Genomic DNA, 24187 nt, shown 5'->3' with positions numbered 1-24187 from the left:
ACACCGCTGGTCTGGTGTACCCTACCTAGCTAGAGAGTTCCCGGAGACCGGTGGACTCAGCTGAGAGGAGGACCAACACAAACTCGAGCAAATTAACACAAGTAATCGAAAAACAGCCTTACCTTGTAATTTAGCTACTCTGGGTACATACATGATTTTGGGGGGGGCGTGGGGGGGAGGTTCAAGACAGGGTGTCTCCGTGTAACTGCTCTTGCTGTCCTGGAACTCGCTCTGTAGACCAGGCTGGCCTCGAACTCTCAGAGATCTACCTGGCTCTGCCTCCTGAGTGCTGGGATTAAAGGCATGCGCCACCACTGCCTGGCTGTGCATACATGATTTGCTAGATTCATTTCTCTTTAAGTGTTTCCAAAACTGGAGTAACTGGGACATTCATATATATGCAGGTGATTGTCTCTAAGAATGAAACAATGTTTCTGTCTTTAGGGGATATTTTTACATTTGGCATAGGTTGTCTTTGTGTGCTGGGTCACAGGTAATATAATAACATATCTGGCTCAGGGAGCCAGACATAGTGGCACCTATCTATACTCCTATAGGTGTAGGATGCTGATTGGTAAGTTCAGGTTATGCACGGGCTACCAGCAAGTTCAAGGCCAGACTGAGCAAGTCACTGAGAGCTAGTCTCAAAAAAAAAAAAAAATAAAATAAAAAAGTAAACGAGGAGTTGAGGGTTGAGGAGACGGCAACTGTGTAAAAAGCCAGGAGTGGTGGTGTATGCCCATCGTCCTAGTTCTGGGAAGAAAGAGACAGGATGGAGCCTGGGGCTCACTGGCCAGCTAGTCTCGATGAATCAATGAGTCCATATTCTGTGAAAAGCTTTGTCTCAAAAAAATAAGGTAGGGAGCAATAGAGGAATATAACTGTATACACATGTGCAAGCACACCTGCAAACATGTACACTCACATATGCTGCCGACAAACACACATGTAGGTGGAGTTTTCCTGTCCCACAGCCACTCTCAATCACTCAGAGGCTTAATAGTAATTACAAATGCTAGGCCAATAGCTCAGGCTTATTTCTTTCTTTTTCTTTTCTTTCTTTCTTTCTTTCTTTCCTTTTTTTTTTTTTTCCGAGACAAGGTTTCTCTGTGTAGCTTTGCACCTTTCCTGGAACTCACTCTGTAGCCCAGGCTGGCCTTGAACTCACAGAGATCCACCTGCCTCTGCCTCCTGAGTGCTGGGATTAAAGGTGTGCGCCACCACTGCCCAGCTCTCAGGCTTATTTCTAACTAGCTCTTACATTTTAAGTTAGCCCATATTCCTTATTTACAATCTGCCATGTGGTACCTTTATTAACATGGCACATTCATCTCCTGCTTCCTCTGTGTCTGGCTGGCGACTCCAGACTCCTCTGACTCTGCCCTTCTTCATCCCAGCATCCTCTTAGTTTGGTTTTCCCACCTAACCTCTTCCTGCCCAGCTATAGGCCAGTGAGCTCTTTATTAGCCAATGAAAGCAATACATATTGATAGTGTACAAAAAGATTGTTCCACAGCGCGCACACACACATATGATGGGGGACAGTGAGATGGCTCAGTGGATGAAGGAGATTTCTGCCAAGTCTGACAACTTAGGTTTGATCATCAGGACTCACATGGTGGACACAAGTAACTCTACAAGTTGACCTTTGACCTTCATACATGTTCTGAGGTGAGCACACACACACAATTTATAATGTGATATTCTTGGAACATGGCAGGAAACTAAAGGATGATATAATTGGGATTGAAAAAACACAGCAAAAGTAGCCAAGTGTGTCCACATTCTTTAGGCCTCTGAGTTGTCTTCCTTTGAAAGATTGAGACAGATTGCTCGGGATTTTGGTCCTGTTCAGGGAATCATTACCTGGATGTGACCATGTGGGGGGAGGAATGGATGAAGGAAAGAAAGAATAAAAGGCAGAAAAGGCAGAGGACATGAGAAAGAACTGAGACCTTTAGGGAACTGTACCCAAAAAGAGGCCAGAGGATGAGCCAGATGGTGGAGGCGCACACCTTTAATCCCAGCACTCAGGAGGCAGAGCCAGGTAGATCTCTGTGAGTTTGAGGCCAGCCTGGTTTACAGAGCAAGATCCAGGCACCAAAACTACACAGAGAAACCCTGTCTTGAAAAAAACGGGGGGTAAAAAAAAGGCCAGAGGACAAGGGAAACTGAATACATGAGGAAAAAAATGCTGGAGACAGATCTCTTCGAGCTAGGGAGGTGACTTATTTGGTAAAGTGCCTGCCTCATAAGCATGAAGACCTGAGTTCAATCCCCAGGACCAATAGAGACAGACAGAGATAGAGACAGAGACAGAGACAGAGACAGAGACAGAGACAGAGACAGAGAGAATTGCCAGGCATGTTGGTAAGTGCTTGTAATCAGTGCTGGGGAGGTAGAAACAAGATCCTGGGACTTACTGGGCAGCCAGTCTAGTCAAATTGGTGAGCCACAGTTTAGTGAGAGATTCTATCTCTCAACACAAGATAGAGGGCTGAAGAGATGGCTCAGTGGTTAAAAGCACTGGCTGCTGCTTCAGAGCCCCCTGTTTCAATTTCCAGTACCCAGGCAGCTTACAAATATCTCTGACTCCAATTTTACGAGCTCCAATGCCCTTTCTCGACTTCTGTGGACCCAGATGTGGCACACGTGTGGCACGTATACATACATGCCGGCAAAGCATTCATACACATAAAGTGAAAAATAAATCTAGAATGTTTTTTTAAAAAACAAAGCAGCAACAACAACAAAAAAGTGGATATCGCTGTAGGACCCGCCTGGTGTCCCACAATTGTCCGTGACTCCAGTTGCAGGGGAGCTGATGCCCTTTTCTAGCCTTGTGGGCATAAGGCATGCACATGGTACACAGATATAAATGCAGGCAAAACACTCACACATATAAAATAAAATACATAACTTTTTGTTTGTTGTTGTTTGAGAGACAGGGTCTTTCTATGTAGCCCTGACTATCCTGGAAAAATAAGTACTAACTCTTTTTTTAAATTTATAAAAATAGAGATTGTACCCATAAAGCCACATAGTTCCACAAGGAATTTATGGGCATAAGAACTTAATCAAAGTCAAAATAAAGTACATCAACAGAAATACCTAAGTTGTCATTGTGTTTCTACATATAGAAGACATGACTGGGACATAGTTAATATTTGTGGAATACTGTTTTGACAGTCTATTTTGCACTAGCCTTGTGTGTACATGTCACCGAGGAGTTAAACCTGAGGTCTGGTGCATGCTAGGTGAGCTCGCTACTAACAGACTAACAGCCCTAAACTATGTTTTCAAAGTATGTACATATAATTCTGTCTGTAGTGTACAGTTCTCACTGTGGTATATTCACTCAGGGGAAGCATTGTTGATCGGATTACCAAAAAAGGGGGTGAGTTACTGTTTGCTGCTAACGTAGTAGTTAGTACACTGTCTGGGGACAGTTGTGTTTAAGAGAAGGGTAGCAATGAAGGTGTGGCTGAGTACTATAGCATTTGCTTTGTATGTACAATGCCCTGCATTGGAGCTCCAGCACCATGTGAGTGTGTGTGTGTGTGTGTGTGTGTATGCACATGTATATAGGCATATATGTATGAGGGATTCAAATATTAAAATGTTTTAACACTAAAAGATAATTTTTACAAATTTTAGTTTGAATTATCTTTCCAAATGCACAGGAAAAATGCTTCATATAAAGCTTACAAAGCTGGTCATGGTAGCTCACATTTGTAATCTCAGCACTCAGTGAGCTGAGGTATTAGCATTGCTGTTATGTTTGAAACTAGCCCGGGCTACACAGTGAATTTTAGGCCAGCCCTGCGAGACTTTGTCTCAGGAAAATAACAGAATAAAGGAAATAAATAAACAAATAAAATTTATGGAGGGAAATAAGCAAATATAACACTTTGTATAAATATAGATTCTCCCATTCAATAGACAGGTAAGGGCCAGGGAGATGGTTCAAAGGGTATAGGTAGGAACTTGCTGAGCAAGCCTGACCACCTGAGTTCAATCCCCAGGACCTACAATGGTAGAAGGAAGACCTGAGTTTGGCAAGTTGTCTTCTGGCTTCTACATGTATGCGTTCTCATGTACACACACACACACACACACACACACACACACACACAGTAATTAAATAAATAAATGGAAACAAAATTAAGTCCTCAACTTATCCAGTTTATGTCTGGCACCATGGATGTAAAATGCTAGGAAATACGAAGTGACAGGAGGGTCCTTTCTTGGCAATGGATTATTTACCAACCCTTCATTATTTATGAAGCTAGTAAGTGACACCCAGCCTTGTGGGACACCATTCCCGCGACAGTTCACTCCTCTTTCATTTGTTGGCTCTGCAGCTTTTGAACCGGATCACCAAGCAGCCAGCCTGGGCTGGCAGGACTGACTTATGGCGGAGTAAACAACCAGCGGTGAGTCAGGGCGGCCGTGGGCCCGGCACAGTTTTGAGTGGTGTTTTCAGAGTGGCTTGTGGGGACTCTGTCAGAACTCAGCTTTCTCACCTCAGGCTTCTCTGTTTTCTTCCTCCGTCACTCCCTAAGTGTTTCTGTGTTGCTTGCACACAGAGGAAGACGTCAGCCAAAAATTGCCAGACACTTAACCAAATGAGCCCGCCTCTCTGGTGTGGATCTGAGTCAGAATGCAGCACTGAACTGTGTTTTTGTCGTTATTATTTTAGCTTGAAGCCAGCACAGAAATTTTCCAGAAAGTTTACTTCTCTCTGTTTCGTTTTTAAATACTTCTTCAAAAGCCCTCCTGCTAAAATTAGTGATGGAGAAAATGAGGTGGGGAAGCCAGAAGCAAAGCTTCAGAGAAGGCACAGGGCTGGCTTCTGAGGAAGCACAGTTTTGTAGGCAGACCCACCCGCTGGGCAGGAAGAGAAGAGTGGGGCCCTGCCCTGGTGACCTCCTGGTGCCTTTCTACAAAACTGCAGCCTTAGTCTTGGGCACAGACCACGACTTCTTTATACAAACAGTGCTGCTGAGCCTGGACTCTGGGGTGGGGGCGAGAACAGCAATCACACTCAGGTATTAGGAAGCATGAAGCTCAAGTCAGCTATTGCTCTCAGCAGATGCCTCTGGGCTTCTCCTGGGGAACCCTTACAAGCCACTGCTAATTCACCGAGGAGGCACCATGTTATAGCCGAGTACGTGAAAACAAGACCTAGCTGTTTATGTTTTAAAGCATTTAAAGTATGGGTTGTGTCTAGAAAGCGTCTTTTGTGTGGCAGAGCCTCTCGTCTGCTTGAGTGTTTTTCCTTTTCGTTTCCTGTGCATGTGTGGTGGGACCTTTGCTTTGGTATGTGGAAATCTCTCCCCCCATCTGGGGCGGGTGTTTACCTAGATTTTTCTCAGGGGTTGTAGTTGCCTTTAGTCTGCCTGGGAATACCGATCCTGCCTGCTAACCACTGAGTGTCAAATGATACAGCTTCACCTCACTTTGCTTTGGAGACCATTGGAAAGTTCTTGCTGTGGTCTGATCTTTGGTTTTGAAGAACCATAGTTTTGGTAGCTCATGATTCCCTGCTGATCTTAAAATGGACCCAGAGAAAGGGAGCCATGGTGAAGCTCCAAGGACATCCATGAATTATAGGTGTTGACTTAAAATCCTCTTAATTGGACAATTGTTATAGTCAATCAGTGTGCCCCCCCATGATAAAAGACAAGGGCCTAATTCCAAACTTCATCTCAGCCCACTGTATATTTTCTTTTGGAGAAAGAAGCCAATGAAAATATAACTAATAAATGTTCAGAAACCCTGTCTCGAAAGAAAAAAAAAATGTTCAATTTCTGCATACTCTGTGCAATGGGGAAACTTAGCAAACAGGAAGTAAAGAGGAAAAATAACATATGTGTACTACTGGCCTCCAGTTCACCCAGTCTTCCTGAGTTATTGGAGGTTAATGAGCAGCCAAAAGTCCTAAGGAAACGTTTGGCATCTCATTATGTTGGCATTTTCCTAAGTGTTCTTCTAAGCAAACGTGTTGCAGGATATTTGATTACACTGTATAAAGATGTCTCTGTTTTACCTCACCTGCCTAAGGCACCTTCTGATTGGTTGAATAAAGAGCTGAATGGCCAATAGCTAGGCAGGAGAGGATAGGTGGGACTTCTGGTCAGAGATAGGAACTTGGAAAAAGAATCTGGCACAGCCAGACAAGGAGGTAGTCAGACATGCTGTAACCTTGGGTGACTATCCAGGCATCCAGCTGTCTCTGTCATTTCTACAGCTGTGGAAGTTACTTGCTCTGTACTTCCTGTTTACTCAGGTAATATTTTATCCTTCTCAGGTCTCTGATGGGGTTGAAAAATAGTTATAGTTTTACAGTTTTTCTTGTTATCAAATTCAAAAAAGAAACCTACAAAAGAGATGTAAAGTTTATAATGTCGAGAGACATAAAAGCTTAAGTTGTTTAAGAAAATGTTTTAGGTCTAACAAGATATTTTTAGGTTGGTAATGCAAGTTATGATAGAAAATAGTTTAGGTATAAAACTTTGGACTCCTGGGGGCTGGAGAGATGGCTCAGTGGTTAAGAGCACCGACTGCTCTTCCAGAGGTCCTGAGTTCAAGTCCCAGCAACCACATGGTAGCTCACAACCATCTGTAATGAGATCTGGTGCCCTCTTCTGTATACATAATAAATAAATAAATCTTAAAAAAAAAAAAAAAAAACTTTGGACTCCTTGAGATAGAATAGATAATAAAGTACTTTCTCCAAAGTTGCCAAATACAAATGGACTGCACATTGTGAATGTAATTCTCACTGTTCTTATTGTATATAGTTTTACTATGTTAGAGTTAAAACCTTTCATTTTTTTTATTTAAACAAAAAGGGGGAAATGTTGTTGGATATTTCAATCCACTGTGTGAAGATGTTTCTACTTTACCTCGCCTGCCTAAGGCATCTTCTGATTGGCTTAATAAAGAACTGAATGGCCAATATCCAGGTGGGAGAGGATATGTAGGACTTCTGGGTAGAAATAGGAACTCTGGAAAAGAATCTGGTGTGTGTATGGGGGTGTTCACCAGCGAGACATGAGGAAGTTGGATGTACAATATGGAGGAGAGGTAATGAACCACATGGCAGAACGTAGATTAATATAAATGGGTTAATTTAAGTTTTAAGAGCTAGTTAGGAACAAGCCTAAGCTTAGGCCAAGCTTTTATAAGTCTCCATGTCATTATTCAGGAGCTGGCAGTCTAAAGAAAGTCCAGTTACAAACATGTTTATACTTGGCCTAAATAAGGGGAGATGAATATGAGCCCTTTAGTAAGATTTTTTTTTCTTTTTTCTTTTTCTTTCTTTCTTTTTTTTTTTTTTGCTTGCGTTCCACAATTTCTTAGGCTTTCCCTGTTGAAGAGCCCAAGAACTGTAAACTGTAGATGTGTTGTAGAAATTATATTTATTTATGTGTGTGTGACAGTGTATGTATGTACATGGGCACATGCATGCCATGACACATGTGGGGAATTCAAATGTCTCAAAAAGTAAAATAAGGGATTGCTTGGCTCTGTGGTTAAGAGCACTTGCTGCTCTTGCAAAGGACCCAAGTTCAGTTCCCAGTACCTACTTTGGGTAACTCACAACTGCCTATAACTGTAACTCCAGGAGATCTGATGCCCTCTTCTGGTCACAGTCCCTGCCCCACCCCCTAACCCCTCTCCCCACAAATAAATAATAAAATTTGTTTGTAACCAGGTAAGACAGAACAACCACAAAGCACACGGTGACTAGGCTGGGAGCTAAAGGTACTTCTTGAGCAAGCCTGATGACTCAAGTGTCATCCCAGAACCTATGGAAAGGTGGAAGGTGAGAGGTGACTTCAGAAAGTTGTTCTCTGACCTCCACATGTGCGCTGTGGTGTGCTTGTACCTTCTACCCCGCTCCCTGCATTAGATACACATACAAGTTAAAATTTTAAACAGGGTTGCAGAGGCCTGGGGTGTAGCCTGTTGGTACAGTGCGTGCCTAACAGGCTAGGTTTAACCTAGGTGCCCTTCCTGCAAAATAAAGAAGCTTGGCACCTTAGTGTGGACAGACTGAAACTGGAAATGATACAGATTTATACTCCCAATGTTAACGACGATGAGTCCAGTGTTCTAATATAGCTGGTGATTAATATTTTATAAACAGTAAAATTGAACTGAGCCAGTAGACTGCTCGTCTGTTGGGATGGAATCCATAACATGGGGTAGCGTTTATAGGTGATTAGCGTTAAGTGCTAGTGATTGGTAGAGCATGTCACATTAAACTTTTAGAGAATTGTCATGTGGTAGGTTTCAATGTACTCTGTGGATAGAGGTTGTTTTACAGCTTTATAAACGGGCATACCAAATGCTAAGACTAAAAACTAATAGGTTCTCAATAGATAGTTTTCTTTTCTAAGCTACTCTTTTTTTTAAATTCAATTAATTCATTTTATTTTATGTGTGTTTTGTCTGCCTGTACATATGTACATCACATGTATCAAAAAGTGACCACAGAAGTCAGAGGGGGGTATTGGATGCCCTGGAACTGTAATTAGAAATAGCTGTAAACTGCCATGTGGGTGCTAGGAGTCAAACCTGGGTCCTCTGCAAGAGTAGGAATTGCTCTTAACCACTGCGCTGTCATTCCAGCCTCAATAAATAGTTTTAAAATGACTTCATCTCAGCTGCTGATTCAGTACCTGCCCTAAATATTAGCACGAAACTGGTATTGTAAATTTAGTCATTGTTTCATCTACTAAAACTGAATTCCATTATAATTTAAAATATGCATAGATTAAACACCTTAGCGTTAGACTCCAACTCACCAATCATGCATCAGTGCCACATAAAGAAATAAAATACTCCCCCATGGAGTCATCTAACCAAGATCAAGATCAGGTTTGCATTCTCTACTGCCTGTTCCTTGTGTCTTCCCTCCTAAGAAAGGCCTTCTGCTCTGCACTCATTGAACTGCACAGAAAGCATTGCGTGGAGAAGGAATGGTATACTTAACAGAAATCGTTAACAGAGTTTTTACAAGGGATTAAGCCACTGGCTCTGCCTGACCCCACCTGAGCCAGATAACAAACAGTATTACAAACATCTCTGCTTATCAGCCAATACCCATAAATGGACATTGGTTTTAGAAGATAGCTTTCAGCCTGTGTATTTACAGCCCTCAGCAAATGATACATATGCATTGTTCTGGGTCAGGGGCGTGATTTAAGACTATAGCTATGCATTAGCTTAGGTTGTAAAAGTTGATTACGAAGGAAATCCAAGGCAAGTTAGGTTGGTTGTTACATTGTTCTTGCAGAGGCAGGCTAAACAGTTTGAGTACACAGTAGAGCAGCAGTTTTAAGTCTTAAGTGACCCCCAAGGTGCATTATTAACTCTGGCTGTGAGGTCCAGCAAAAGTTCCAGCCTCTTAGTATATAAAAGGTATTTTTATTTTAATTCATTGCCAAAAAAATATGCATCGCATTGCATGTTGATTCAATTCATGATATACTGCAGCCTAGAAAACACTGATATATGGAGTTGGGAAGAGGAACAATTTCATGACATTGTAATCATGAGATAGGTATAATTAATTAAAACTTGACTATAGTCTAGTTAATTCATTCAGTCTTAAGTATTCCTGTATTCCCTATAGGCAGAGAACTTAGTAAGTTAATGAGAGTATTTTTTTTATAGAATCTCTTTATTCTTTTTTATTTCTATGCTTTCAGTTTATTTTATTTTACATGCATTGGTGTTTTGCCTCCACATATATCTGTGTGAGGGGTCAGATCCCTTGGAAATGGGGCCACAGACAGTTCTGAGCTGTCATGTGGGTGCTAGGAATTGAACCTGGGTCCTCTGGAAGAGTGGCTAGTGCTCTTAACCCCGAGTTCTCTCTAGCCCAGTTAATGAGAGCATAATGATGTGCATCTTTAACTACCTTCACATCACCATTGCCTTTCTTACTCTAATATCCAACACAGGAAACACACCTCACCCCCTCCACACACCCCAAAGTACCTAATAACTTCCTAGATTCTGGGTCCCATTGTACCACTTTGAGCCTTTGTGCATACAGAAGGATAAACCAGCCACATATTTTTCTCTTCTCTTCTGCTCTTTATTTTGATTTTTTGCTTGTTTACTTTTTGAGACAGGGCCTCACTGCGTAAGTCATAAATTCTTATTTCTTCTGCTGGTACCTCCTACGTGCTGGAATTATAGCTGTACACCACCAGATTGGGACTCTTTTTATCTTTCTATTTAATGAAATCCGGGGTAGGAATTATCACATGATGCCGTGTGTATAACATCATGGTGATCAATCTAACATTAATCTGATGGCCATAATTAGCATGAATAGACATTGTAGTTCAGAATTTTTTTGTTTTTTTGACAGGGTGCAGACCTTATTTTATTGTGTAGAGAGTAAAATAAATACATAAAACTTTATAATTTCTTGTATTTGCCATCTCTGAATATTCTATTGGCTGGAGTTTTTTACCTTTGAAAAATAAACGACTAATTTTCAATCCAGGTTGGGCTTAGACAAAACTGTATTTCACAGCACTCAGGAGGCAGAGGCAGGCAGATCTCTGTGAGTTCCAGGAAAGGCGCAAAATTACACAGAGAAACCCTGTCTCGAAAAACCAAAAAACAAACAAACAAACAAAAAAACTGTATTTCACTTGTAATTGCTATTCTTCATCAATCAGAAAAAGGTCAGCAGCATATTTGCTGATTTGTGATTGACAAACAGTTACCAAGTTAAGTGGGAAAATAGAAAAAAATGTTAGCTTCCTATCTGTGGGTAGAGACAGACCCTGGCAGTAACTGGCTTTTCATGCGATAGCTCCGGACATATTGTTTGTTCTGGCTTTAAAAACCAGTACAGGTATAATGTGAACTTCTTTGGAGTCATTGTTTTCCTGATTCAGCCTGCAATGAGCTAATCACACAAATGTGAGAATATTGTGGTACTGTTCCCTTAATTTTTTTCTTCTCTACATAAATACTTGGGAAATTAATTAAATAACTGAGATCAAGCCTAAGAGGGATGTGGCCTTTTTCATGTCTCCTCAAATTCTACGAATCTTCTATTTTGAAATCTTGTCTGAGTTTGGTCAAGTTCTTTGACAGAACCTTTCCTTTATTTCTTTATTCTCTCCTGATATTTTTGAGAGTGGGAGAGATAGGTTCTTGCTGTGCAGACTACACTCTTCCTACTCATGTACTTCCTCCTGAGTGCACGGATTTGTCTGATGTTACTTCTTTTCACAACTTGGCTAAGATTGTCCCTTTCAAGAAACAGGTGACATCCTGTGCTGGAAACTTTGATTCTGAAGGGTTGCAAAAGAAACTGTGGCCAACAGTTCTTTCTTATATGTAGCCCTGGGGAGAGCACAAACCTGGCTAGTCTTGAACTCACAAAAATTGGCCTGCCTCTGCCTCCCGAGTGCTGGGATTAAGGTGTGAACCACCACCGCCTGGCAGAAGTGAATTCTTTTGATTATCTTTGGTACTTGTCTCTCTGTGCCTAAGGACAGACAATGCCTGTACCAACTGGTTACAGCATAGGTCTTTTATATGCCGAAAGACATTATGAGTGCGAAGGTACTGTTAACTTTTGTTTTACTAATTTGATTTTAATAGTGATTTGAATTGTACAATTGAGGGGTGTGGAGGCCATTTTTGGTAGCTGACTTCTGGTTGGTACTCAGTGCTTTCTATCTGAACAGCTATTCTAAGCAGAACCATGTCCCAATTGAGGTAAATATTCATTCTATTTGCAGATGAGGAAAGTGAAGCTTAGAAAGAGGATCAGTAACCTCCCCAAGGCCACACAGCTAGTAAGTGACAGATTTAAATAATCTACTTGATTTTATAGTTGTTATAAACTTAGAACAATGATCTCAAATGTAATATTAAGTCTGTGATTCTTCACAATTGATTCTTATCATTTAGTTACTTATTTCAGCTCTTATGGAAAACTGGGTTATGGTCCTGGTTTTGAGTCCTCTACTCGATATTCTTAATGGTGCCCCTTAATTCTCTGGGTCTCTTTATAGTCCATTAAATGAATAGGCTGGATCACATGATCACACAGACCTTTTGTCTAATGCCTGCTGGATTAACACTGGATTCAGTCTTTGAAGGTACACTGTTTATTCACCTTCCTAATACTAGCTGAAACAAATATGTATTTCCTAGGAATGTATTAGTCACCCGTACTTAATGTGTGTTGATTGCATAGGTTATAATTGCAATCATTTACTGCGTTTCTTGTATACCAGGAAATCTACTGAGTGTTCTACACAGATGACCGCACTAGCTCCCCACAACCTTTATAAGGTGGATTTTAAAGCTTCTATTTAATAGAGGAGTTATCCAAGGTCAAGTATGTAAGTAGTGAAGCAAGCCAGAATGCCAGCAGCCTGTGTTGACAACAAAGCCCTTACATGTTTAATGAAACAGTAACAAAATTGTATCTATTTTTTGGTTTGTTGGGACACAATCTCACAATGAAGCCGAGGCTAACCTCTAACTAACCATTCTCCTCTGCCTCCCAAGGGCTGGGATTACAGCACATTAAGCAGAAGCCGAATGCCCTTTTTGCTTGTTATTTAGGCCTAGGGATCCCGGTCACTGTTAATCTAAACGCAGCTTTCCCCCACCCTATTTTGATACAGTATTATTCTTCGATTTTACTGTTTACTTCCATTCCGCTTATAATTGATGAACGGGAGGAGATTACTATTTTCATATCGAGTGCTATTCTGAATCTAAACAAGCAGCCAACAGCCAACTGCCGCCAAATGACCCGGGCTTTGTGCCTCTGCGGCGCTCCGCGGGTGTCCTTCCGCGACAGCCTGCCTTTCCGAGAATCCGTGTTCTTGCGCGAAAAAAAAAAAAAAAAAAACAAAAAAACCCCAAAAAACTATATTTCCCAGCGGCCCCCGCGGCCGAGAGCGCGGGCTCGACCAACCCTTCCTTCCTTCGCCCATCCCCCGCACCGTCGCAGCGTGATGATGCAAGCGCGTCGGGCGCCGAGAACTGACGGTGTTCTGGCTCGCGACCGCGGCGGCGGCGGCGGCCTCAACAGCGGTAATAGGCGCAAGAGCGGCGGCGGCGGCGGCAGCGGCGGCGACGACGACTGCAGGGACGACGACGGCGGCAGCGGCGTCGGCGGCGTCGGGGCGGGCGCAGCGCGCACAGGGGAGGGGTAGGCGGGCGGCGCCAGCGGCCTGGACTGCGGCAGCGACGGCCAGGGCGGCTGAAGAGGAGCCTCCAGCAGCCGGCGGTCGAGCTAGGCCTCAGCGGCGCCCGGAGCAGCTCGCGCCGGCCTCGGCGGGAGATCTCCATAGAGACGGTGACAAACACAGACGCGGGGGTCCGCGCGCGGCCGGCGGCCCGCAGCCAGCTCGGGGCCCTCAGCCGCCGCCGCCACCGCCTTCCTCGCCGCCGGCGTGCGCGCACTCTCAGTTCCCGCTCGCTCCCTCGCGGTTCTCGCTGTGTCTGTGTGTCGCCTAGGACCGGGCGGGGGAGGCCCTCAGGCCGCCGCCTCTGCCTCTCCCGCCCGGGAGCGGGAGGCCGGCCAGGCCCCACCATGGCCTCCGGAGCCGGAGGCATCGGAGGGGGCGGCGGCGGCAAGATCCGGACGCGTCGTTGCCACCAGGGGCCGGTGAAGCCTTACCAGCAGGGGCGACCCCAGCACCAGGTACGGGACCCGCACGCCGCGGAGGAGGCTGGGCGGCCGCAGTGGGGGGCGGTGCGAGGCCCCGGCTCCCCACGTGGAGAGGACCGGAGGGCCTGAGGCAGGGCCGGGGTGGCGACGGGAAGTGGGCAGAGCCGGGCCGGGCCGGGCCGGGCCGGGCCTGGCGGCGCACACGTGGGGTGCGGGCGGCCTCTCCCAGCCCTCCCGCCCTGGGGCTTTCCCCTGCGGGCACAGGGCGGGAAAAGAAAATCCAGGCTTCGGATACTCGGGTTTCTTTTTTGGCGGGTTTTGAGGTTTGGGTAGGATTGCTCACGACCTCGCGAGGGAACAAGGGAAGGAGATGTGCTAACAGGCCCATCGTTAGCAGGCTTTATTTATTTATTTATTTATTTTTCTTTCTGGTGTTCCCAGGTTCAGGGTGCGTGGGGAGGGTAGTTGCCGCTGCGGCCCAGAGGGACTTGGGGAGGGGGCGCTGTTCCCCGGATCATGGAATAATTCAGTTTAAGCTGCATTAAGACATTACTGTTGTCCGGTCCTCTCATCTCCCTGGCTGGCCTTTTCCAGATCTGAACACTGTCTTAGCTTCCCGTTCTCTTTCCCTCTTAACCGAGTTATAGTTACTGTGGCACTGAGGCATTTTGAAAGTCCCTCTCCACTCTTACGTCTGGTCTCTGCTGCGTGATTTCTTCCTTCCTCTCTTCTCTCCTCCCCGCTCTGTATTTTGAAGGCCAGAATCAGCCATTCTCTACACTTAAAACAGTTCTCCAGCTCTGATCTAATACACCAAATATTTTTAATACTGGGCGTTTTCTAGAAGTTTGAGGTACTTTGGGCACACCGGGAGTGTGGGTGGTCTTACGTAGTTTAAGCCACCGTTTGCCTTCGTGGATCTTTATAATTTTAAAAAGTTGATTCCTGTTGTAAATGAGATGTTTGGTTCTGAGAAGAATTTCATTGTTTAAAAATTGCTTGTGAGAATTAAGAAGATGATAAAAACTCATTGTAACAAAGCCACGTAAAGTTCCTTGGTGAACTGAAGTAGAAAGTGTACGTTTTAAGTTTATTGAAGAAGTCCTAATAACTTGTTTTATACTGTTAAATGTAGACTTTGTTTTATTCTGGATAGTGCTGAAATTGAATACTTAGCGTTTTGTTTGGTAATGTTAAATTGTATCACTTTCGACAGTTCAAAAAGTAAGATATGAGGAAAAGTTTTGAATAGTAAATGCTGTGGTTATGTAATCAGTAATTATTTGCCATTGGTTGGGAGGGTTGGCACTATTACCATTTTCCCTAGATATGTACAGAATGCTGAGGAGCAGTATTTTCAAGCAGATTTTAAGATTCAAATCAGGTCACAAGCCTGGCCATTTTACTTAACCTAATATTGTACAGTAGAAGTTAAGACAGGCATGCTTTTCTTCTAAGAATAACGAATCACCTTCAAATTCTTGTTAAAGGAAAATGAAAAAAATTTGAGCAGAGAAATAAATGGATGGCTTTGATAGAGTTTAGAAAGGAGCTGATATAGTCTTAAGTGACAGTTATTATAAAATGTACTCAGGTAAAAATCTAATCTGGGAGAGAAGATGCCTAACAACTAAAACCCAAGTTATTTTAGAACTGGTCCCGATTTCAGGCTGTATACCGTTTTAGAGCTTAGCAGTTAAGTCATCTAAAATACTAGCTTCTTGCCTCAGCTATTTAATTTTTCCCCGAGACAGAATTTCTCTGTGTGTAGCCCCAGCTATTAATTTAAAATGGAAATATATCTTAACATTGAATTGGCATTAAAGATAACTATTTATTGATTAGCAGATTTAATAGTGACAGAAATGACCAAAAAGTATTCAGGGTTACATGAAAGAATACATGTGAGTTTCTGTTTCTGTCTTAAAGTAACGAGTCTTACCTGGAACTTAGTGGCTCATTGTCATCTACTAGCAGAGCTTGTCAACTGGATGTTTTGCAGCAGCTGCTGAGTCATCCTGGATATAGTAAAGGAGCTTCATGACATGGCATGTTTCACACTAATGTTTGATAAGCGTCCAGGGCTTCTGGGCAAATGAAACCTTGGGTTGTGTAGTAGAAGGTTAGAATAAGAAAGAATAAGCAGGCTGGCACTGTTAGTAGATACTGGACAGCGAATGTCAGGTCAAATAACTTCATGCAGTCAGTCACCCAGTACCCGTGACTCCTGTATTCAGTTGACTTCTAATTTCCTGTTTTGACTTCTGGTTTAGCTCTTCTGGGAAATGTCTAAACTTTAGCATTTTTCTACTTTTAACTTACCTTTAAAAAAATGTCACCTTGCTTGATGTTGTGGAGCTAGAAAGTTACTGTCTTGCTCAATCAGATAAAGGGAGTCACTGTTAAATGTAGAAGGAGCTGGTTGTAGTGGCACATACCTGTAATTCCAGCTACTAAGAATCCGAGGTCAGGGGATTTTTTAAGTTTGAAGCATGGGCTTCATAGTGAGTCCAGGCTAGCCTGGACTGTAGAGTGAGGCTGTCTCAAGAAGTGTAGAAGCAAATGAGCAATGCAAGATGGTTGTTTTCACTTGCCTCTTCACCTACCCTGCTAACCAGCCACTTTTTAGCTTTTCTGAGGTAGGATCCTTCTGTGTGGCTCTCAGGCTGGCCTTAAACCTGAGATCTTCCTGCCTAAAATCTTCTGAGGACTAACTTAGGTACTTTGAAAAAGGCTCATTTTTCTAGTTGGGAGTTCTGTTCACCAAGGCATTGTGTTTAGTTCTTGTCAGCTGTTCAGTCTCCTTCCCATTTCCATTGTGTGTAGCAAGGTGTGAAGGTTAAGCTGGCTGCTTTTTCTAGTAGCCACCACAGAAGATAGAGTTAAGAGCAGAACTTACCTCTGGAAGAACCTGTTGGCACCTCCTGGTGAGGTAGACCTATTTGTTTTTGCCCCTCCCTCCCTTTTTTGGTGCTAGAGGTTTTCTGGCTTGGAGCTAAGGGAGTCTACCATCCATCCTTACAGAAACAGAATGACTGACTTAGTAAGTTAGTGACCATATTCAACTGTTTAAACAGGTGGGGAAGGGGAAGGATTTGAATCCCCCCTCCATCAAAAGTTTAGATCGCTGGCCGGTGGTGGCGCAAGCTTTTAATCCCAGCACTTGGGAGGCAGAGGCAGGTGGATTTCTGTGAGTTCGAGGCCGGCCTGGTCTACAGAGCGAGTTCCAGGAAAGGCGCAGAGCTACACAGAGAAACCCTGTCTGGAAAAACAAAAAAAAGTTTAGATCAAGGGTTGGTACATCTTTTAAATAAAGGAACAAAACTATTTTGAGGCTGTGTAGCTGCCCGGTCTTTTTTATGGTTCTTTGGCAAATGCAAAGACCATTTTTAGCTCCTAAGAACAGGCCAGAGGATAGCTTGGCCCACAGTTGCCGAGCTTGTAGAGTCTGGTTCATGTGATAGGATCCTTTTTATTTTGGCACTTTATGTTTTTTTTTTCTTTTTTTGATACAAATAAGTATGTCTTGCCTAACATTTCATGACTAAAGAGTATTCTCAGCTTTGAAAAAGTACTATTTCTCAGTATTTTATTAATTTCAGATGTCACTAAATCTATTTTCTATACTCCAGATGCATAATGCTTTTGGTAGATAGAGAAGCAGAAATAATTGGTTTGAAAACATTCTGATGTAATCACATGAGTTTGAATCCCTGTTCTGCCCTGAATTGAACGATGACAAATTCTTCTTAATTTTTTTTTTTTTGTTTTTTTTTTTTTTTTGGTTTTTCGAGACAGGGTTTCTCTGTGTAGCTTTGCGCCTTTCCTGGGACTCACTTGGTAGCCCAGGCTGGCCTCGAACTCACAGAGATCCGCCTGGCTCTGCCTCCCGAGGGCTGGGATTAAAGGCGTGCGCCACCACCGCCCGGCTTTAATTTTGTAATCTGTATATTGAAGATTGCCAAGAGTTAAATGACAAACATGTCTCAAGTGGTATAGTTAGAACTCACTCGAAGTTGTGATTAAATAGAGCCTTGAAAGTTAGTATTTTTAAGTTGTCTATGCATTTTGCTGTCTTTTATTAGTTTTTTTTTCTCCCTCTGGTTACCCAAGTCTTTTCCAGAGTACTAAACTTTTCCAGATACTAAATTTTTTTTTCCCCCTGAGACCGGGTTTCTCTCTCTGTAGACCAGGGTGGCCTCGAATTCACAGAGATCTGCCTGGCTCTACCTCCCGAGGGCTGGGATTAAAGGCGTGCGCCACCACTGCCTGGCAAAAAAAAAATTTTTTTTTTTCTTGTTGTGAGAGATCTGAGTGTGTTATCTTACCACTTTGCTTTTCAGGTTTTTAATATAACAAAAAAGCTCCCAATTATGTCTCTGTTTCTTGGAAAGTCCTAATGAGACAAGTCTAGCTTGAAATAAAAATGAATCCTTTGGTCAGATACCACTAAAGACAGCCATTTTATTAGGTACAGGGTATTGGGAATATTGCAATAATTCTGTATTTTCAACTTGTTTTATGATATAGAGCTTCCTATGATAAATCCCGAGGTAGGCTGGAACTCTGAGTAGCACAAGTTGGCCTTGAATTGGCAATTCTGCCTGTGCTCAAAAAGCAAAAAAGGTATATTTACATACAGTCTGGATGTTGGAGACAATTTATTATCAGAGAAAGGGTAGAATGCCTTTTTCATCTATAAATATTTCAGTTTGTTTGTACTTATTTTTTTCATAGTGTGGTTTGAGAAATAAACTCTTAGTCTCAGTATTGAACTGTGGGATATAAGATAGTTCTTGGGGGGTTTAACTGCTGTGTCCATGAAAGGATTGGTTTTCTTTGTTGTATTTTAAGGTTTTTGATTTTTAATTTTTGTTTTTTCCAAAGACTTGCTCTTACTTTTTTTTGCATATGTCGCGCGCGCGACACATAACCACTTTCAGACTTCTGCTAAATGACTTGCTATTAGCTCTGACCCCCAGGCAACTTTATTTATTAACATACAAATAAAATCACATTTCAGCACAAAATAAACTATCACCATAGTGGAGGACTTGAAGTAGTTGCTTATCATGTAGCTAAAGGCTGTAGATAGAGCATTTTAGACCAGAGTTCACTTTTCTTCATGACTTGGAGTCATTTAACCTAAGAGTTTGATTACTGAAGCTTAAGGGTGTTAGTTTAATGGCTTCAGGTCAGTTTGTATTATACCTTTCTTTTTTATTCTTTGGGCTGTCATTCACTGTGAGTCCTCTTGGGCTGAAGCTAGTGTGCTGGTTAAATTTTAGTTGAGAAAATGAAGCTCTGTTAAGTACAGTTGCTGCATGCCAGTGACCCCTTACTGTAACTCTTTGACTTTCAGTTTGTTCTCTGATCTTCAAGATGCTTAATGCTTCTGTATGTGACTTTTGGTTAAATATAGTGCTGTTTCTAAGTTGTTCTGTAATTGCTTTATATGGGTAGGAATCATAAGGATATTTATTTATTTATTTATTTATTTATTTATTTATTTATTTAGTATACAGTGTTCTGTCTGCATGTATGACTGCAGGCCAGAAGAGGGCACCAGATCTCGTTACAGATGGTTGTGAGCCACATGTGGTTGCTGGGAATTGAAATCGGACCTCTGGAAGAGCAGTCAGTGCTCTTAACCTCTGAGCCATCTCTCCAGCCCTATTATTATTATTATTATTATTATTATTATTATTATTATTATTAATGAGATTTTCTATTCATTTTACATACCTACCACAGATTCCCCTCATCTCACCCCCCAGCCTTACCCCCCAGCCCTACCCATTCCTACCTCTTCCAAGACAAGGTCTCCCATGGGGAGTCAGCAGAGCCTGCACACTCAGCTAAGGCAGGTCCAAGCCCCTCCACCCTGCACCAAGGCTGCCCAAAGTGTCCCACTATAGGCACTAGGCTCCAAAAAGCTGGCTCATGCACTGGAGACGAGTCCTAATCCCACTGCCTGGGGGCCCCCTAAATAGTTCAAGCTAAAGGACTGTCTTGCCTATGCAGAGGGCCTAGTCCAGTACCATGGGGGCTCAACACCTATTGGTCCACAGTTTGCGTTTCCACAAGTTTGGCTGTCTGTCTGTACATTTTTCCATCATGATCTCGATGTCCCTTGCTCATAGAATCCCTCCTCTCTCTGACTGATGGACTCCTGGAGCTCTGTCTGCCGCCCAGCCATGGATCTCTACATCTGCTTCCATCAGTCACTGGATAAAGGGTCTATGATGACAGTTAGGGTATTCAGCCATCTGATTACCAGAGTAGGCCAGTTCAGGCACCCTCTTGACTATTGCCAGTAGTCTAAGGTGGGGCCCTCCTTGTGGATTCCTGGGAACTTCCCTAGCACCCTGTTTCTCCCTACTCCCATGGTGTCTTCATTTAATCATGGTATCTCTTTCCTTGCTTTCCCACTCTGTCCCTGTCCCAGCTTGAACCTCCTGTTCCCCTATGTTCTCATCTCCCATCCCTTGCCCTCCATTACCCCCCCCCCGTTTTTTTCATGTAGACATAAAGATCTTTCATATTCTGAGAAGCTTAAGGAATTCCACAAAAAGACTTTCCATCCCGTGATCTTACTGTAAGCTTACAGAGATCCTCTAGTCTCTGCCTCCTAAGTCCTGTGTTTGTCCTTTTTAAAGTATAGTTTATCTTGTAAGCACTTTCAAGTCTTGCAATAGGAGGATGAATAACTATTACTCTGTGTGCTTTATAAACATTAGGTTTAGGTACATAATTCTCTCAATTAATATTTATATAATAAGATAAAAATAGAGAAATGATGAACTTGTGTTCTTCAGAATGAATGTTCTTAGAACGGTGGCCTTACCATATAGGTCTGTATTTTTGTTTAGAGACAAAGTATTTTTGTTTAGAGACAAATAGAATATTATTATTATTATTATTATTATTATTATTATTATTATTAATTTCCGACACAGGGTTTCTCTGTAGCTTTGGAGCCTGTCCTTGAACTCACTGTAGATCAGGCTGGCCTCGAACTCACAGAGATCCGCCTGTCTGCCTTTCAAGTGTTGGAATTAAAGTGTTGGAATTAAAGGCATGTGCCACTACCGCCTGGCAGAATATTAATTTTGTTATACTTATCAATTGTTATTTATACCTTTCCAGATAACAAAGCAATTACTATTAGTATTCAAGTATTTGTTTCAGAAAGTTTTTTCCCACTTTTTCTCTTGATAGAATTTTCAAAACCTAGTTGTTATATTTGCTTCCAAAGTAGAATTATATATTTTGCCTTGACTTAATTTCTTTTTGTATCTACTAAGCCCCTCTTTTCTTTCTGTGATTCTCTGAAATCTGATTAATGCTGCTTTATGAGAGAAATTTACGCCTGAGATTACTTTATCCCAGCTTGCTTATGCTTTTTTCCTTTATTAGTAAAATTATCCACACCTGTTTATGTGATACCTTGAGAAGTACTTCCATGTTATTTCATTTGATTTTCATCGTCATTCATTCCAGTGGGCACTTCCTACTGGAAGGGATGTTCTTAAGAATAAATCAGAGAAAAGGGAGGTTGGTACTCAAGTTCTGCCATAGGTCCAGGATGCATGCATGACTAATGCTATTACTCTGTCACACACTCATGCTTGTATCTTGGGCATGCTACTTAATGGCATTGTCTTTCTTCATGGTTTGGTTTTCTTAGGGCACTGGGGATTGAGCTCAGGCAAACACAACCATGGAGCTATGTCCCTGACTCTTCATTCACGAAGTGCCATATTTTCACTACATAAAGTGATTGATTGTATTAAATTGACAAATATTTGGAAATTGCTTAAGACTGCTCAGATCCCACTACAGCTGCAGTGAGTGTCAACTGTAGTATTGTCTTGTCTTTCCTTTAGAAGTTGCCATCCTAAAGCTAATTGCTCAGATTTTTAAAGAAAAGATTTTATAATATAAAAATTTTACCACCAAAAAGAGGTCTTAGGTTATTTCTTGAGTTTGAATTATGTTGGATTAGTTGTCTTATTTCCTATTTTAAGAGGGATTCCTCTTACTCTATTTGTTTAATTTTTTTTTTTTTTTAACTTGTAGTGCTGAGGAATCTAAACTCAGGCCTCAAGTATGAGAGGCATGCAGTTTACCAGCTGAACTATATCCCCAGCTCTTGTCTTTCTTGAAGAATGTGATACAGAATAATTGTTGAAATGGTTTATATTGTGTCTCTTAATGTTCTAAGGTACAGAATGATGAAAACATTTACTGCCTTTTTAGTAAATTTTGTTGGAAACACTTGTGTTTTGCTTGGCATGACCTTCTGTAAGTACTTACTTAGGAAGATAAATTTTCTCTAAAATAGTCTTATGTATGTTTTCTCCAACAGGGCATTCTTAGCAGGGTTACAGAATCCGTTAAGAATATTGTTCCAGGGTGGCTACAAAGATACTTCAACAAGAGTGAAAATGCATGTAGCTGTTCAGCAGATGCAGGTGAAGTTCCACACTGGCCAGAAAATAGAGAAGATGAGCGGGTGATTTATGCTGCTGAGGACAGCACGAACATTGATGATGGGAGAATCACCCCCGAGCCGACAGGCAGTAACACAGAAGGTACATAGAGCGTGAATATTTGGTGACAAACAGACTTTCATGTTGAATCTTAAATATCTTTATATTACCTGGTTATGATACAGTCTTACTGAGTGGTGTATAAATCCTGTATGGGTATATGGAATCAGTTTTCAACTGAGTATTTTTTACTTAGGAGTCTTAAAAAATTATTACTTTGTGTTTATGTGCACATGGGCCAGCATGCCACTGTGTGTGTGTAGGTGTGTGTAGGTAGGTATAGCTCAAAGGACAGCTGTGTGGTGGAGTCAGTTCTCTTTTCTCCTGACTTGAGTTCCCAGGCATTGAATTCAAGTCACCAGGCTTGCATAGTAGTCCCCTTTATCTACTGATCCATCTTGCTAGCCTATACCAGCCTTTTTTTTTTTTTTTTTTTTTTTTTTTTTTTTTCATTAAGGGGAGACTGATAAATCAGTGAAAACTACAAGCATTGACAATTGGACTTTCAACTTAAAGTTTTATAACTTCAGTATTTTGTGGCTTTGGCAAGACTTTTTCTGACACTGTAAAAATACTTATTTTTCTGTTCATGTTCTGTTACTTTGGGGGGAAGGGTTGGGGAGTAGATGATGAGGATGGTATGTTAAGCAAGGACACTACCACTGACCAAATTCAATGTGGTTTTGTTTTTACTGTATTTTGATAAATGTTAAAAAATTTTTTTTGGAATAACTGATTTAGTAGATGTATGGCTTGTTACTGTTGGTGTAATTAGAAACATATATTCCCATCTAGTTGGCCTGTAAAGAGAAATAGTGAAATGGTCTTGAAAGAGTGGTTACTTTGAAGAAAATTATAAATCTAGTGTTCATAGATTTACACCTAATCATAATCAGGGTTTCCATTGCTGTGAAAAGGTTGATTTCATTTTACAGCTTACATCATCCAGGGAAGTCAAGGCAGGAACCTGGAGGCTGAGTTCAAGGAGGAATATTGCTTACTGGCTTGCTCCCCATGGTTTTCTCAGCCTGCTTTCTTATTACACCGAGGATCACCATTCCCAGGGATGACACTGCCCATGGTGAGCTGGGCTCTCCTTACATCATCAATCAAGCAAATGTGTTGTTAGCTGGGCATGGTGATGCATGCCTTTTATCTAAGAACTCTGGAAGCGGAGGCAGCTGGATATCTGAGTTTGAAGAGAAACCCTGTCTTAGGTCCCCTCCCCCCCATAAACAAAATATCAAAATGAAATAAAATGCACCAAAGGCTTGCCCACTCTGGTGGGTGTATTTTCTTAGTTGAGGTTCCCTTTTATCAAATGACTCCAGTTTGGGCCAAGTTGACAACCAGGATATTTAGTAGTATTATTTGGCATAGTCTTTGAAATTTTGCTGTTTTTTATTAGGATAATTTGAATTTTGATATTTGTACTTTTCATAATTTTATTCAAATGTTACCAGCAACACCATCGAGGCTTTATCCGGTGATTGCTTCAAGTCCACTTTCTTGCCCTCAAATGGAGCCCAGACTTTCTGTTTTTTGATGAGATTTCTGGTCAGCACTAGTGTACCCATAGTAGCATAAAGCCCTTTCTCAGTTTGATGAACATATTAGTAAGGACTAAGTAACCTGAGTTTCTAATTTTATATCTGTAAAATTTTAATTGTGTGTGTTTTCATGAACATAATGGAATTAATTGGAACTTAGATTTTGTTCATTACATTACTAAATTTCTTATGTAGATTGTCCATGTTATGTATATTTTTGTAAATTTTGAATGTAAATTATGGGGGAAAAGTATAGAAGAAGATGCTACAGTGTACTCCCAATGTTGCCTCTTAATGTTGATAAGGTTTTACACACTGTTAGTGGAATAGACCAGAAAGGAAAACTTCAAGAATGTACATGTTAAATTTTTACTGAGATGAGACTTTAGGCCCCTGTGCTA

At 41.8% G+C, this 24187-nt stretch overlaps 1 protein-coding gene across 3 annotated transcripts in view; it reads left to right on the top strand.

Annotated features, from left to right (window-relative positions):
- The first annotated feature begins 1627 nt into the window (after positions 1 to 1627).
- Nup153 (nucleoporin 153) overlaps positions 1628 to 24187 on the top strand; it is a 68125-nt gene continuing 45565 nt past the window's right edge. The window contains exons 1-4 of one of the 3 annotated variants that reach the window (XM_076573264.1): positions 1628 to 1671; positions 4365 to 4436; positions 11790 to 11846; positions 22053 to 22278. In XM_076573264.1, the coding sequence (XP_076429379.1) occupies positions 11790 to 11846; positions 22053 to 22278 (283 nt within the window). In that variant the 5' untranslated portion in view covers positions 1628 to 1671; positions 4365 to 4436. Of the gene's footprint in view, positions 1672 to 4364; positions 4437 to 11789; positions 11847 to 13207; positions 13715 to 22052; positions 22279 to 24187 lie in introns of those variants that run through there. The other 2 variants (XM_006972843.4, XM_015991195.3) reach the window with 2 other exon arrangements.

Source organism: Peromyscus maniculatus, chromosome 5 (assembly GCF_049852395.1).
Source record: "Peromyscus maniculatus bairdii isolate BWxNUB_F1_BW_parent chromosome 5, HU_Pman_BW_mat_3.1, whole genome shotgun sequence".
Lineage (NCBI taxonomy): Eukaryota > Metazoa > Chordata > Mammalia > Rodentia > Cricetidae > Peromyscus > Peromyscus maniculatus.
The sequence above is the reverse complement of the archived record's forward strand: the minus strand, read 5'-3'. Positions and strand labels throughout refer to the sequence as shown.